The sequence below is a fragment of the Aythya ferina genome (assembly GCF_964211825.1).
Source record: "Aythya ferina genome assembly, chromosome: 27".
Classification (NCBI taxonomy): domain Eukaryota; kingdom Metazoa; phylum Chordata; class Aves; order Anseriformes; family Anatidae; genus Aythya; species Aythya ferina.
This window is the reverse complement of record NC_140310.1, coordinates 1,684,593-1,701,132: the sequence shown is the minus strand read 5'-3', so window position 1 is coordinate 1,701,132 and position 16,540 is coordinate 1,684,593. Positions and strand designations below refer to the sequence as shown.

Sequence of the window (16,540 nt, the reverse complement as noted above, 5' to 3'; positions counted from 1 at the left end):
AGCACCAAATGAGGGAGACAGTCACGCCATTGAAAAATCTTCCCCCCTCCCAGAAATCTAGGGAGGTCAACATTTATTGGACCAATGTAATGGCTCTCAACACCCATTTTCACTTATTCCATTGCAAGTCACTGATATCCGCTGGCTTGTACCTATGATCTGGGGTAAAGAGTAGCCATCTAGGTCCAGGAGCACCGTTCCTGTCTGTAGACATGTCCGCAGCTCAAAGAGGCTGTGCAAAGACAATGTGGACACGTGGGGTTTGCTCCACCTTTCTCCGCCTTCCTCAACTTTTTCTTCAAACTTTATCCACCTGAAATGACAGTAGCAGGCATGAGAAGAGACATGGAGGTGAACTGTTGTATGAGAAATAGAAGAGAATTGCATTTCCTACACACATAGTGTTTACTTTCAGCAGATAGATTTGCAGGCCTGAATTAACTCATTAACTCATCCACTCATCCTGCAAAATTTTTGCATATTACTCAGGATGGGAAAAGGAGAAATTAAGTAACATCATCAGACAAGGTGTCACTTGCACAGTTGCAGAATAGAGCAAAATCACTTGTCTCCACCTCTGTGCTCAACCCTGCAGTTTTGACACTCCAGATTGCTCCAGCAAGACTTGGGAGGTTTTCCCATGGAAATGACCTTGACTTGCCCAGGATCTGTACTTGCATGGACCAGACAGACCTTCTTCATCCTTCTTCATCTCTATGCATTCTATGCATCTCTATGCATCTCTGTGCATCTCTGTAAAAACCCAGTGCATTGGAAATGTTTTTATAATGTCTTAGCAATGTTCAAACTTCATCATGGGCAATTCATTTCCATGGGAGGAGAGGAGAGAGACTGCAAACTCTTGTACTTTGGAAATAAGCCCTTCTGCCTTCATTCCTTAATTTTACGAACCAAAGATTTCAGAGCAAATCTGGGAGCAGTGGCTGATTTCTCGCAGCAATTGGTGATATGTCAACTTGGGGAAAAAAGCTGGTTTGTTTGTTTGTTTGTTTGTTTGTTTTTGAAAGGAGGTTTGGATTAGTCTTGGCAGGGCTTAACCTTGCAACTTTTAACTGGTACAACTTGGATTTGGACTCCTGCCGCTGCAGAGGGCACAAAGAGGATGCAGGAGGAGAAGGGCTTTTGGAAATCTCTGATGGCTCACGAAAGCTGCAGGGGAAGGACGGGGAGAGCTTAAGATTGCAACAGCTCCATTAAAAATTAAAACTTTAATTTTAATAAATTAAAATTATTTAATAATATAAATTATTTAATAATATAAATTATTTAATAATATAAATTATTTAATAATATAAAATTAATTAATTTTAATAAATTAAAATGTTGTTGCAAGGAGAAAATGCAAGGTGTCTCTATTAAACAAACAAACAAAACAAAAAAAAAACACCTGGGAGTGTTACAAACGGCATATGCAAAGGACATAATCCAGAGTATTCAAAAATACAAAGTTTGGCCCTAGTGCCATGGTTCCAAAGATCCCCACTCTTATTTCTTTGCAGAAATCCCTCCTCCAGCCTTTCAAACAACTCGGCTTTTATTGGGAGGAAATTCAAGCTTCTCTCTGGCTCGGCCACAGTACCTGCTAAGCTCTGGTGTTGCTCACCCAAAGCCGATTAAATTGGTTTTCATTTTATTTTGCTCCATTTTCCTGATGAAAGTGGGTTAGCATGCACATGGGGTGGCAGCTTGATGATGACAGCTCCTCTGGACAGCGTGTGGGACTTGAGGCATGTCTCCAGAGGCACCTTTGCCCTGGGATCAGCACCTTGTAATGCCTTTTCAAAACTCTGTCTCCCTGCTGTGCTCAGCTTCTTTATTTCCTTCCTGGGGACTAAATCCCACCACGTGTTTTAGCCACAGGTAGCATTCCCAACACCAAGAAGCTGCCTTTCCACAGCTCAGGAGGTTAAACCTTTCCTTGGTGGAGAGCGGAAATCTGGCAATTGAGAAACCTCCATCCTACTGTGAGGAATTTGTAAACCTGCATGCCAAACCCTTCCTGATGAAAAACCCAACATAAGTGCTGATTTTTTGCACCTCTGAGTTATTTTTGGGGAGCAGGGTGAGGTGTGTATCTAACACAGTCATGCAAAACCACGGGGAAAAATATGTATTATCAAAAGCCTCCCTTCTCAGCATGCTAGAGAGGAGTCATCATCCCATCGATCACTCTTTCAAAATTCTCACTCAGCTCAGACTTCATCATCAATCAAATCCTCCCTGCAATGCTGCCTTTTGAGCAGAGATATTTAGGATGCTAGGGAAAAAAAAAAAAAAAAAAAAAGGTTTTGAGCAAAATGTTGAAGAGTTGAAGATGCCAACCACTTATTGAGGAGTGGGGCAGCTCTAGTAAACCTGCCCCAAAATCCCGGTGCAAAGAGATAATGGGATGCTGGAGGAAAGGATGAGTGGAGAGGAGTGTAGCAGCGAGGAGGGCAATATACAGGTGTAACTAGGAGTGGGAAAAGATCCAGCTCTGGGGTTGATACAGCCCAGGGAGATGTGGGAGAAGATGGGAAATCTTCCTCCTCTCCTCCTCTTCAGCAAAGACCCACAAAAGAGCAGCCATGTTCTCTTAATTTCTGTTATTTGGGCATGGCAAAAAGCCAAAAGGACTGAAGCTAACCTCATTAAATGATGATTATCCACCAACCCATTCCAAAGGGCAATGTTTCCACCTAGGAAATTTGGGGTGGGAGTCTATGGCTGATGCATTTTTGATCCAAAGAACTGCTCCTCTCACCTGGCTGACTCTTTCCATTCCATCTCCTCACCATCATGCTGCAGTGTGTCCATCTCTGTGAAGAGTGTGGGGTTGGGAGGCTCATCATCATCACCCAGGATGTAGCGGAGGCGTTCAGCAGCCGGTGACACTAATGGAGAGGAAAAGATTTGCTGAGATGCCCCAAGTCAGCCCCATGCAGGAAGCCCCCAGTGAGAAAAAGCGATTTTCATGGCTATTTAGGATGCTGGGGTAACACCCCCGTGAAAAAGAAAAAAAAAAAAAAGCGTTGAGCAAAACTTTGAAGGTGCCAAACAGCTATTGAGGAGTAGTGAAACTTTAAATAATCCTGCCTAAAAATCCCTGTGCAAAGAGATACTGGTTTCTGGAAGAAAGGATGAATGGGGAGGGGTTGCAGCAGCCAGGAAGGGAACATGCAGGTGCCAGCTGTGAACTGGGAATTCAAACACCACTACATGCAATACAATCAAATTCTCCTCACAGGAGCATTTTTCACTCCATTTCTGTGGAATGTCCCACATTCTTCCCACCCACTGAGCTTATCTTTGCCAAGTCAGAGCTGCCTGCCATTATCAACCAAATCCCTGTCTGACATTACACTTGCACTGTATGCATGAGCGCTCAGTGCTTTCACTCTGTGTCCCAGTAACCCTCTTCAAGGGAAATGATACGAATTTATGATTTCTACAGGAAAATCCACCTTTTTGCCACAAACAGCAGGCCAGGCTGGGGTAGGCCTCCTGTGCGTTTTAGGAAGCTGAGCTACATCACATCAACTGCAAATCTCCACAGCTCAGAACATTTTCAGTTGTGATAGGGAAAGTTTTTGTCCCTTTGAAGTATATAGCCTGAGCAGATATGGGGTGGCTGGGACTGCTCCCCCCCCTCTCTCCAGCTGCCCAGTTATTCAGACAAGAGGTTAATCAGCCCTACTCCAGGCTCCATGGAAATGGTGTATTTTTAATAAAATCTTGGGTCTTAGCCCTCACCTAATACAACAGGAGTTAATCCAGCTATGAAAATGTCTTTGTTAGCAGAATCCTCCTGTTCTCGGACCCATGAATATGAAAGTCAGGTAATATGGTACACAAGGAAGCAACTAATTAAGTTGCCATGTGTGATCAGAGGAAAAGCTTGAGTTGCTGCTGGAGCATTGCCTTGTCCTGCCATCAAATCAGCTGAAGCCCAAGCCGTGGTGCAGGGAAAGAGTAGGATGTCCCTTGCACTCCAGCTGAGCCTGCTTAACTGCTTAAGCACTTTAAGCCACACCACCAGGTCTAAAGACCTGTTGTCAAGACCTTGCACTTCCATAAGCTTCATTATTTTGATTTTTAATATTCCTGTTAATTTTAGAGATGAGCTACATGCCTGGACAGCTTCAGACTCTTTACCCTCAGCACTGTTCAAGTAAGGGGGGGTGAAATTTGGTGCAATAGCAGCAACAGCCTGACTTCACATTGCCTGCAACTTGGCCCCGCTTTGCTCTGCAAAATTTAAATTCACAGCAAACCTTAAATTCTTTGCAAATGCAATGAGTTGGACCAGAGCAAAAGGAGTGCTGGAAATGCCCTTCTCAGGTTCCATCTCCACATGAGTTGCAAAAAGGGGATTTGCAATTTTCCAGCAGCAGGTCAGAGCTGGGCATAGTTTAGCCAATTGTCACCTGATCATGACTTTGTAATTTTGCTGCACCTAACTGCCCAAATTCCCACCATGTGCTGAAGACAGGGTCCCTCCTGCTTCCACCTGTTGGAGGATTCCCCTATGACTCATTTCAGGGTGTTGGGGCTGTGATGTGTTGTAGCTGCAGGAAATCACAATAGACAAAGGGGAGTTTTTTATTATTATTATTTTTGCTTTTTTTGATTGTTTGTTTGTTTTCCCCCATTCTCCCCCAGCTGAAAGAATAAGCTCATCTCTTGATATGCAATGTGTGGTCCTCTTTGGTATCTTGGCAGATCAGTTTGCACAGAGCTGCTGAGCCTCCTGGCTGCTCGCTGACCCAAAGAGCTGTATGCTAAACCAACTGCACTGGGGCTTTGCTGTGTCATGAGGACTGGCAAAAATTCTTGTGATTTATTCACCTGGAGGGCCCATTTATGGCTGGGAAATTGCCATTGGGTTCCAGGTTTTTTCTCCTTCTGAAAATTTGATCTAGCCATGAAATTAATCCTGGAAAGCACCAGATTTTCACTTGGGAGGATATATTGGATAGTGGCATCTTTTTGGAGGATGTGAAAAGGGCAGGGAGCTACTGTTTGGGTTTATCTCATTTTGCCACTGTTTTCTCCAAGTTTGCTGCTGGTCTTTTTAGTAAAATCACCTAAGGATGGCTACTTGCTGGAGGCCATGGCTGGCATTTGGAAAGCACAAGAGTAAAACTGCTGCAGAGACACACAAAAACCTCTGAGACATCTCCAAACAGCACCTATTTCTCACAAGACATTGTTCAAAGAGGAAAGGGTGAACATAATAGATCCACACCTCCCTTAAACAATTTTTCTGATGGGAGAATGCTCACAGATGCTCTGTTCTGATTTATGTCCATCAAACCTCTTCTGGCTGCAGTGATTTAAGCCAGAGTGGATCTGAATCAAGCCCACAGCTGTAGGATTAGCTCAGCATTAGCACTGGTGATAATAGAGGATAATTATACATACAGAAGAGTTTACATTTCCATGGCTAATTAGACAGGACAGACCAGTTGCTCTGATTTATGCCTACACTGATTTGAGGTTCATAGAGCCCTTCACATCCCAAGCTTGATTAATCAGTGAAGCCTCAGCTACAATGTTTTCACAAACCAAAAATCCCACTTTGGTTTTGGGATTAACTGAGAGGCACAATAAAAAGATGAAATGTCACCCCATGGAGGAAGGGGGAGCATGGTGCTGCCTGCAGTTTGCAGTACGGCTTGGCAGCAGTACCATGCAGCTCCCTTTGCAACCCCTGCTTATCGCTATAGCACATTAACCATCTGTTGTCATGGTCCTTCTGAATCCATGACAGCCTTTTCATGGTTCAGCATGGTCTTCCCCCCAAAAAAAAAGAGACTGGGGTGCACATCCTATGGGATTAAATGCTCTGTTCCCATTCATATCAATAAATCAGGTGCCCCCAGGTCTGGGAGGCTTTTCTCCTAAACAGTGTTTGTGCTGCTCCCTTGGTGCTGGGGTGTAGTAGATGGTGATACAGATCCCCCCTGTTCTATCTTTGAGGCGAACTTTGCCCCAGCATTGGAGCTCAGTGCCCCCAGGATCATCCTGGCTATCCAGCCAGCATCACAAGCACTTGAACCAGCCCTGTGCTGGCTCCCATGTTGCTTTTGCCAAGGAGAAGAAAAGCTGAAAAAAAATGGAGGCTTTCCTCCCCCTCCCGCTCCCTCTACCATGGCTGTGAAGGAGAAATAACACGCGGCACTGGCTCCTACCTGGAATTGTTTCCATTTTTTCCCCCATTTCTTCACGGCGAAACAAACCTTCACTGCACGGCACAAAACCCCCCAAACTTCCTCCTTTATCCACTCAAGCTTGTTAAACTCCCAGGCTTAAGGAGCAGATTATAGAGAATATAAAGCACTTTCCTCTCCCTTCAGCTCTTATGACGGGAAGTTACCAAATCAAGCAAGATGCGTTCAGGAGAGGTGAGCACTTGGGGGCATGTGTGGCAGCAGGATGGAGCAAGAAAGGGGAGGGAGGAGAGATGGGAGCATGGAAATCCAAGGACAGATTTGGGTTTGTTTTGAGGAGGTGTTTTTTTTTCCATCTTGTGTGAAGTGGGAAAACAACCTGCAGCTTTTCCTCAGCTCGGGCAGTTTTGGGGAGGTGGGGTGGTGTGTGTGTGTGGGGTGATGGTGGTGATGAAACACCCAAATAAAGCACACCAGAAGCTCTTCTAGGGAAAAGCAAGGCTGCTGAAGAGGTAAGCTTTTCTGGGGTGTTTCTCCTCGATAAAATGACTTTGCCCTGCAAATCAACCTACTGTGTTATATCCCAGTGGCACTTACTGAATGCTGAAAGGAGGGAATGTGGTCCTGCTGGTGAAGCCACAGCGTGCCACCACCTAATCTGTGAGCAAAGCCCACTGCAAACAAAAAGCTTGACCCCATGAAAAAAAATGGAAAAACTTTTCCCTCTCTATGGAAAAACAAAGCTAAGACCCTGCCCGCACAGCTGAGCCATGACTGCAGTGTGGTTGATTTGACATAAAACCAAACACAAATTTCTATAGGGTAGTGGAAAAAAAATCAAGAGATCAACAGCTGTTTTGCTGTGCAAAATATTAATCTTTGCCAAGGAGACCTAATGAGGCTGGGTAAAGCCCCAGGCAATAGCCTACTGGGAATAAGGTGTGATGCCTGAGATGTGCCTGTACCTCCAAGACCTCACTGTACCACTCCATTGACAACCTCTTTTTAGCCTACCCATCACATAAGCAGCCCCAAAAGCAGTTTCACACACTGTGCTCAGCTCTCAGAGACCCCCATGGAGAAAAATAAGCCTGGAAAGCATCAGAAAAAGCAATGCGGAAAGCAAAAGCCATACAGGCAATGTGGCTGTGTGCTGAGGCTTATTTAACCCCAGTTTAAACCAAACTGTGCTGCAAAACCCCATCTGCTTTTTTGGGAAACCCAAGGGCAACTCACTGGTCCTGCTGGCATTGTCATTGCCATTCTCGTAGCAGCCGTGGCCACCGTCATCAGTGTCGGAGCGCTCCTGCTGCTCATAGTGCCGCTCACTCTCGCTTGCTCTGTCCCGGCTGGAGGCAGATCGCCGCCGGCGCCGTTTCCTTCGGTAGCCCCGGGGCACTGGTACCCCAATGTAGATGGAGTGGTAATCTGGGGAGAGGGGAGAAGCTTTAGAGAGCAGATTTGAGCATTTCTAACTTTCAAAGAAAAGCCAGGGAGATATTTGCCTTCTTCCCACCAGGGTCAAAAGACCTTGTTTTACCCACAGGAGCTTTTTTTATATTGTGCAGCCTTGAATGTCAGGAGCTCTGGTGCATTTATGTCAGAAGGACCCTGCTGGCATATAACAGGGTATTGTGCTGCCATTTTGGGGATCCTCATTTTTTCACTCACCTTCTTCATCATCGTATCTCCTCCTTGAGCTGCTGAGACCCCTCTCGCTCAGCCCATCCTCATCCTCCAGCATGGTCCTGTTGCTTGCTGAGAGCTGAATGGTGGGGTCAAAGGCAGAGAAAAGAGGTTATTTTAAGGGGTGCTGGGAAAAGACTCGTTGCTCACCTGCTGGGTGTTCCCCACTATGGGAAACCCTTGTGTGCATCCCCAGCTAATGCAGAGACCATCCTGGGAGAACGAGAACATACTGGGGACTCTCCACCACCTCCTGCAGTGCACTCATCTCGCCTTGCCCACCTGTAGCAGCTGGCTCAGCCTTGCCTCACTCTGTGCCATCACTCCACTTCTGCTCTCCCCACAGTTCAGAAAATTTGGATAAATTTTACTGGGGCAATGTCTCCTGATGCTTGGAGGATGGCTCAAGTGGTTATTAGATTTGCCAGTATGATTATGGAGACTCACTCATCTAACAGAGCTGTTGCGATGGGGCTGTGTGCTGGGAGTACACACCCATTTAATTTTGGGGGAGACCTGCACATCTAATAAGAATTTTGCAGAAGTAGAGTTTGTTTTTTCCTCTTGTTCTAAGTGCAGCCTGATTTTTCACTGCTCACATCCCCATTTCCCGATATCTTCCCCGTGTGAGTTTATTTGGATTTTGCCACAGTCACTAATTAATCTCCTGATTATCTGACCTCCAGTGATTGACTTTCACACTTGACTTGGATGGGAGAATGGTTACTATTAATGGCAGCCCGGTCGATGCCTCCCAAAGTCACTTTGAAAGCAGTCAGAGAGCCAGTCCTTCTGCATCCTTTGTTTCAACTGCTTGCATTCATGGCAATATCATATCATTATCCATCTACTGTAAGGAAGCAAAATCTCAATTCAAGCCGAGTTAGAAATAAAAAGCAAACAGGGTGTGCACCTAAACAGCTGGAAGAGTTCACAACTGGCCAGGTCTGTTCTGCTTGGGTTGCTAAATTATTGACCCATTTTCCCTCAAGGCAGAGACCGTCTTGAGACCAATCTGAGCTTCAGCCTAGACTCACTTGCTATCTGAATACATCTCTTGATCTAACAGATTTGGGATTTTTGACCCAATAGTTCTTGTTCATTTGTGGAAAGCAATTTATTTTATGGGCAAACATCTCTAGATGGACAATCATGCTGCAAACCTGTCTACTTTAAGGGATAACAAATATCAGTGGTGAGCCTTGGCTTCCTGTGTTATTCCCAAGAATATTCTGCTAATTCTGGGGTTCAGGACGCTGCTGATGGAAAGAAAAACAGCATAACACCTACCCTGCTGCAGGTATAAATAATTTTGCTCTAAAATTGACCTGGCACCTTCTAGAAGATGAAGTGTCATGAACCAACAAAAGAACTCCCCAAGAGTATCAATGTTGGCGTAGCTTCCAGGACACTGCAAAAAATGGATGGGGATACATAATTCTCCAGTTGAGTTTACATTTGTAAGAGATATGATTTTTCTACAACCCAAGTTAGCCATCAAGAGCTCTACTACAGAAGAGCTGTAAAGAATAGCAGAAAAAATAATCAATTTCCTGATAAAAACACACTTCATTAGATCTACTGATAAATGGAAGATCCTGATTGATTATGGCTGGGACTTTTTTCCTTTATTTTTTTTACTTAGAAAGTTTTCTTTTTCCCCAAGCTCTTGAATATAAACACAAGCATGACACAGACTAAAACTGTTTGAAAATGTGACTTTAAATGCAATGAAAGTAAGGGGAGAAAAAGAAGAGCACTATAATTTTTGCCAATTAAATCCCACTACCCCTGCCAGCTTTCAATCTCACAAAAGCAAACTTTAGCATAAATAAACTCACCTTTAGCTCCTCAGAAACAGTCAGAAATTGGAGGACAGGGCTGTGTGGCTGTGCTCAGTGGAATAAAGTTGTAGGTGCTGGTGGGTGCAGGAGCCCAGACTGCCTTGAGAGAAAACTGCTTTTGCAAACATCGTATTGATGCCTACTGCCAACAGCTCTGTAGCTCCCAGGTTTAAATGTATTTTGGGCAATGCTGATTGACTTTCAGAACAGAAAAGCATCATGGGATGTAAACAGACCTTCAGAGGGGATATGACATTCATGCCAGTTGAAGGCCTAGTCATATGCAGTGATGGTCTCTAGAAATCAAACCATGCACAAATAAGCTTTAAAACCCTATCTTCCATGAACTGTCTCTTCTGTGTTTCTTGCTCTTTTCTTTTTTCTTTTCTTCCTTCCCTGCCCTGCCCTGCCCTCCTTTCCCCTTCCCCTTCCCCTTCCCCTTTCCCTTTCCCTTTCCCTTTCCCTTTCCCTTTCCCTTTCCCTTTCCCTTTCCCTTTCCCTTTCCCTTTCCCTTTCCCTTTCCCTTTCCCTTTCCCTTTCCCTTTCCCTTTCCCTTTCCCTTTCCCTTTCCCCTTCCCCTTCCCCTTCCCCTTCTTTTTTTTTTTTGTCTTTCCTTTCCTTCCTTCCTTCCTTCCTTCCTTCCTTCCTTCCTTCCTTCCTTCCTTCCTTCCTTCCTTCCTTCCTTCCTTCCTTCCTTCCTTCCTTCCTTCCTTCCTTCCTTCCTTCCTTCCTTCCCTCCTTCCCCTGTGCAATATTACATAATGGTCAATCTCAAAGAACAGGAGAAAATTATTCAGGAATGTGCACAGAAGTACCACCAAGACTGAGAAAACTCCTAAAATGAATGGGAATGGAAAGGACCTGACCAAGGGCCATCAAATACAGTTCATCAAATACAGTTTACCTTTTATTTTATTTTATTTTATTTTATTTTATTTTATTTTATTTTATTTTATTTTATTTTATTTTATTTTATTTTATTTTTAGTAAGTGTTCCCCATCAAATTATTTTGCAATTTACATGTTTTGCCTTTAACATGCTGAACATCTGTAAATTTGAGTGAGAACCAGCTTCCTGGTCACACAGGTGTATGAACATTCTCCCCTGCCTGCCCACATTTCCTGAGCTGTCTGCTGGCACGATATGAAGGCTCAGCAGAAGTAAAGCAAAACAAAGCCTGTTTGACGCTACCATTTTCTTCTCAGCCTCTGTTTTAGTAAAACTGCTTTTTCATGGTTATCAGGGTCAGGTCTGGAGGAAAGTGCTAAAAACAGCAGCAATTTCAAGATGCAAACTTTAGGGTGAATTACAGTGGGGTGGTGGGGGACGGGAATACTACTGGCATCACCTTTTACTCTATCACCCCAAGTTATGAGGTCTATTTTGTAAATGAGGGTCTTTGCTCCTAAACAGGGCATTGATGACTGACTTATAGCATTTCATGCTCCTGCTTAAATCTACCTTCCCAATATTCCAGGCATTTGCAGACTGACTCTGTGGGAATAATGTATCTGGATGCCAAGCCAATGCATGAACTGCTTTCCCCTGTATCTCCCATCACTCACTGCCTGCCAAAAAACATACCTTGTTAGTCCAAGCAAGAAAACCTGCTTGACTCTGACTTGTTAAATGCTGAAGTCCAGCCTTAACATGGCATTCCCCCACAGGAATATAGTATAAAGATGACAGCAGCCAATTGTCCTGTAACAAAGAAAATGGAAAAATACGAGAAACAAACCTTCCTCCAAATATTAAATGGAAATCAGACCCAAGGAGCAGACTGAATTTATCAGCTTGTATATATTAATGTTTTACTAAATACCTCCCAGGGAGAGGAGGAAGGAAGAAAAACAAAATCTGCAAAACTAGCAAGATGCTTGATGAAGGCAGCCACCCTTAAATGATCATGATCACCCACTTTTCCTGGGCTGGAGGTTTTGACCTTCACACTTGCAAAAAAATCACACAATTTTGGTCACATTGTTTTAAAACTAATCAACTCCACTACTGGTTCACAGCTCCATTGTCAACATAATGTATGGAAATAAACAGTGAAAAAGGTGCTTTTTCACAGGCTTGTGTTGGTGGAGTGCTTCTTAAAAGGTTAAAGAAAAAAGCATCAAAACAGTCAGAAGAGGGAGACAGAGCCCAGCAGTCGAAACGTGGCACACTGCCTTGGGTACTTGGACACTGAATCAAAGGGCGGCAGCTTCTAGCTTCCTAAATGTCTTTATTTAATAAAAAGGATGTCTAATAAACTCAGCCTTTCTTTGCTTAGTGGTGCTGCAGACATCGCCATTTTTAAGAAATGAATTTTTCTTTGAATTTTACTTTTGAAATGACTTGCCCACTTAATAGTTGCAGCTACTACTGCTGCCCTGGGTGCTCATAGGAATTGGCCATGTTCTGAGAGAAAATAGGTCTCGGATAGCCTGTTCTCTGCATTTGCTGAGCTGCACATTTGACTTCAGGCTGCTGCAGGAAGCTTTGCCATTCATCAGCCTGATAATAGGTTATTGCTGAGCCGCTGAGCCTGCCCTAGTGGAGCTCTGCAAAGGGTTTTACTGTTTTACTTTTTTGATAAAAACACACGTTTTTGTAATTCATCTGCTTGAGGCTTCCCTCCATGCCCTCCATGAGCTTGTTTCCTAGTGTGCCTCACTCACCCAGTCCAGGGTTGGATGCAACATACACCAGGTTTTTAATTCTTATATCCTGAGCAATGCAGAAGGGAATTGCTGCCTTGATCACCATGTTACTGTGCTAAAAAGTAAACGTTACAAAATAGAAAATTCCCCTTCTTACTCAATCTTTACAGGTTGCTGTCTCGAAGAAATGAGTTATCATCATCTCCAGAATCAACACGTTGCTGCAATAAAGCTGCCTTCAGTATAAAAATTGCTCACCTCTTTTTCCTTGCCTGGGGATAAAAGCTTCAGACACTGGGGTTCTTGCCCTGTGTGAGCCCTGCTCAAACAGCAGGTGTGTAGCTTGCTCTAGCAGGCACAGGCTGTGTTTCCCAGGGTATTTTAATCCTTTGGAAAAGCGTTTAGGAAGGATTCCCCAGAGTAAACGGTTCAGCTTCCTTTAGCTACATCTTTCTGGGGCCTTGGCAGATCCAGGAATCTACTATAAAGCCTTTATTATTTAGGATATTGGGCTAAATATAAATATAAAGGTACACCAAAAGTGCTTCTTCCCTCACCAACAACCCGACCAATGTACACCAAGTATAAATGACTTTGCAAAATAGAACAGAAGTCACATTTATTGTGTAACAAGAAAATAAAGAAATGTACAAATGCTTCAAAATGCCAAAATAGTAAAAGGACCCTTGTGAGCTCGCGTGTCCACACAGTGCATTACATTTTTATAACCTTCCGATGTTACTTTACAGTTTCTCCCAAGGTATTTCCTGAACCTGAGAAAATAAATCACATTATTTCCACATTCTACATCAGCTGCCTCTCTAAAAGCTTTGCTCCAAGCTTTGTTTTCCACCACTGCTTTCCGTCTTCGGCCTTCTCACTCTGCTGTGTCAGATGGCACCTTCTTCCTCCTTATCTTCTTCCTCCATGACATTGATGGGAATGTAGCCCCCTTCCTTGGGCAAGCACCAGCACCAGCCTGCACCGCTCAGATCCACTGCCCCAAAGCTGAAATCACGTATCTCCAACATCTTGAAGTCCACAGTGTCCAGCTTCGAATACATCTCATTGAGCTTTTGCCAATACAGCCAAGCCATCACAAGGCCGACTACCTGCAAAATGCATGTGTTAAAGCCACTGTGGGCATGCAAACCATTTCTGAAGGTCTTCCCATGCAAGGGGAGCTGTCACCCAAACTTTCAAACCTGGGCGCAAGATGGGAGAGAACAAGAAGCAGTAACATGAGCTGACAAAGCAGTGGACACATTGCTAAACTTGTTAACAGCTGTGTCCACCTCGTGAATTTGCATGTTGGTCCTGACAGTGGAACGTGTTGGATGTTGCTGCAAGCATTGCAAAGAGAGTGGCACAGGTCCAGGTTCTTGCTAAAATTAAGATATTGCTGTGAGCACAGTGCCACTTGGGTTATTTCCCAATAACCCAAGCTGGCTGTCAGGGAAAAAAATAATCTGATCTTGGGTTTGGGCTTAGATATGATTTTTAGATCTTTAGGAAGGAAAAGAGAAGCATTTCAAAAAGCAGAGGATTTCAAGTCCATTGCTTTGATTTTGCCTGATGTTTCCTTTGCAGTGATATTGTGTGGTGGCTATGAACAAAATGCCAGTGAGAGAACAGATTAGGTGATAAGCAGTCACAAGACATTATTTGCAGAACAGACACTGATGACGGGAATGATGACAATCATCATGTTCAGCACAAGGTGCTTATTTTGCGCTACTCCTTTCTCTATCTCAATTTCAGCAAATGGCATTTTCCTTAGAAATAAGGTTTATTCCCTATAGGGAAGATGCTCTGGGATATTGCAGGGGTCAATATCCAGGATACAAACTGCAGTTTTACACATGATGTTTTCAATGAACCAGGCTGGGATGGATAAAGAGGATATTGTCTTGAGCCCTGTGGCTTTTCTGTTCATTTTTGAGGCTAACAGAATAAGAGCTAACAATGTTTTCTGCATAGCAAAGAGTAAATAAATAAGCAAAGTTCACGTGTACCATTCAACTGGCATCTCCTGCTGTACTGCAACACATTGTTTTTGGAGCTGAAAAATGTTATCAATCATTTATCTGGGTCCTAATTGACCAGTTAAATAGTCTGGAGAGTGGGAACATTAAGAGAAAGATAAATGGGGTTAGCAGCAAAAGGTTGTAATGCATCTTAAATTAGGGATCATTTTATCCCCAAATGGAACATGTTTGCCAAGAGGATGCAACCTCCACAGGGGAAAAAGCAAATCACCTAAGTGTCATCTGGTGACCTGAAAGCAAACAGGCAAACATGATCAGAATCAGCATTCATTAATTTGCTTTTCAGAGATGGAGAAATACCCTGCCATCTCCACTAGCAGCTTGTGCCTTGCACAGAAGAAACCTCAAAAACACTCAATATTTATTTTTCCTTCCCAAATTCACCTGCAGGTGGATCGCAAGGGGATCCCTCCACCCCAGGACTGACAGTTCTTTGTTCAGCGAGAAATGGGGAAAACTATGTCCATTGAGATGCTCTCCCAAGAGGGAAAGGCCTCCCTGCCTGAAGTTTGATCTTGTCCAATTCCCACTTTACTAACTGCACTAATCCTCAAAGAACATCCTGCTTATTTTACTTTCCACCTAATTATTGCAAGCAAAAGGTATCTTTATTCCCTTGATAACAGGATTAATCACTGAAATAACAGATAGGGTGAAAGAGGCTGATGTGTGGTTATGGCTAGAAGGGCTTTCTCTGATTGCAGGAATTGCAGAAGTACTGGATTAATGACATTAGGGTTCTTTGCTGAGAAATAAGACTGCAGATACTGAAAGAAAATTTGAACTCTGGAACTCCTTTACTTGTCCAAATGGCCTGAAATCAGGTTATCTCACAGCACTGGTAACTTCTATTTATGTAGCTGTGTAGGTCCCTGCTGCCTTCGAAATTCTTCACTGCTGTGATGCATTTTATATGCCTATTTCAGCAGGCGACTCCCTCCCAAGCACTCTAAGAAATGACTTCACTCTGTGTATGGAGATAATATTAATTCCCAACAACATGCACAGGACCAGAATGGTGCTGTGCAACCTTGTCGTTGCCCATGATCCAGCTTTCTTGTGGAGAAGCAAAAATAACAAGGCATGACTTTGTCATGGAAACACCAGCAAGGGTGCTGCTTTCCTAATGCATATATGTCCTCCTCTTCAGTCCCCCAGAGCTGCAGAAACCTCTAGGCAGGGGTGCAGGAGGCCACAGCAAGGCTACATGATGCTTGGAGACAGCTTCATCTGTCCAGTAACTTGAGGGAGAGCCCAGAGCAACTGCTCCAACATGAGTTTGGAAAATAAGCTTGTTCTAATTCATATTCAACAGCAGAGCCTTTAAGGATTTAAAAAGTTTTAAAATAATATGCAAATTTATGTCAAGCTTTAGCATTATCTACTTTCATTAGCATGCTATCACTGGACAGATTAAAAATGCACTGCTGTGCTGTGAAAGGACCAAAAAAACCGAACCCTTTAAAATGACAATTCTTAAGACTAGGGTGTCATTTTTCCTCCATGAACCAAACAGTAATTCAGAAAAAGATTAGTGTTTACAGTAAGCTTAATGCAAATGGATCGTATTCTGCAAAGCCAGCTAGGTTCAGGGACATACTGCTGGAAACATCTCTCCCGTTCCTCTCCTCCTGACGGCAATGTCCCAGGTACCATGGGACACAGCATCCTAGTGAAACTGAGGATTTCTTTAAATCAATAAAAATACCCCAAGTCCTCAGTCAGCAGCCTGCATCCCCTAGCCTTTGCTCTCTGCTGAGTTATGAACCAAATTCCATTCCAGCCCAGCTTTAAATATCCTTTTTCACTTAATGAAAATAGAAAAAGCTGTCAGGAATATTGATGCATTCAATATCCCTGGCATCAAGGGCACCATGTTTTCCAGAAGTGAAGAGACTTCTAACATGAGAGCTGATTTTATTTCATTGAAATATGAAGGAAGGTTTTATTACAGAGGAGCATTTGACCATTTGACCAAAATATATGAAGCATCAGGCAAAAAAAAATAAAAATTTAAATTTAAAAACTGCTCTTGTCCTTGCCTTCCTCCACCTTGTAATGATAACCATGACTGAACAACAACAGAACTGCTTGGAAGTTACTGCTTATGGATCACTTAATGTAGTAAAATTACAAGTTA

General features: G+C 43.5%; 2 protein-coding genes across 9 annotated transcripts in view; both read right to left on the bottom strand.

Annotated features, from left to right (window-relative positions):
- Nucleotides 1–11,408, bottom strand: part of SLC4A5 (solute carrier family 4 member 5) — a 30,387-nt gene extending 18,979 nt beyond the window's left edge. For 2 of the 4 annotated variants that reach the window (XM_084499369.1, XM_084499370.1), the window contains exons 1-6: nucleotides 11,289–11,408; nucleotides 9,701–9,999; nucleotides 7,845–9,270; nucleotides 7,410–7,601; nucleotides 2,765–2,894; nucleotides 153–313 (exon numbers count right to left, since the gene is read on the bottom strand). In XM_084499369.1, the coding sequence (XP_084355495.1) occupies nucleotides 153–313; nucleotides 2,765–2,894; nucleotides 7,410–7,601; nucleotides 7,845–7,917 (556 nt within the window). In that variant the 5' untranslated portion in view covers nucleotides 7,918–9,270; nucleotides 9,701–9,999; nucleotides 11,289–11,408. The remainder of the gene's footprint in view (nucleotides 1–152; nucleotides 314–2,764; nucleotides 2,895–7,409; nucleotides 7,602–7,844; nucleotides 9,271–9,700; nucleotides 10,000–11,288) is intronic. The other 2 variants (XM_084499367.1, XM_084499368.1) reach the window with 2 other exon arrangements.
- Nucleotides 11,409–12,954: 1,546 nt separating this feature from the next.
- LOC311424328 (tetraspanin-15-like) overlaps nucleotides 12,955–16,540 on the bottom strand; it is a 53,951-nt gene continuing 50,365 nt past the window's right edge. For 4 of the 5 annotated variants that reach the window (XM_084499372.1, XM_084499374.1, XM_084499373.1 and 1 more), the window contains one exon: nucleotides 12,955–13,464. In XM_084499372.1, the coding sequence (XP_084355498.1) occupies nucleotides 13,243–13,464 (222 nt within the window). In that variant the 3' untranslated portion in view covers nucleotides 12,955–13,242. Of the gene's footprint in view, nucleotides 13,959–16,540 lie in introns of all 5 variants that reach the window. The other variant, XM_084499375.1, reaches the window with a different exon arrangement.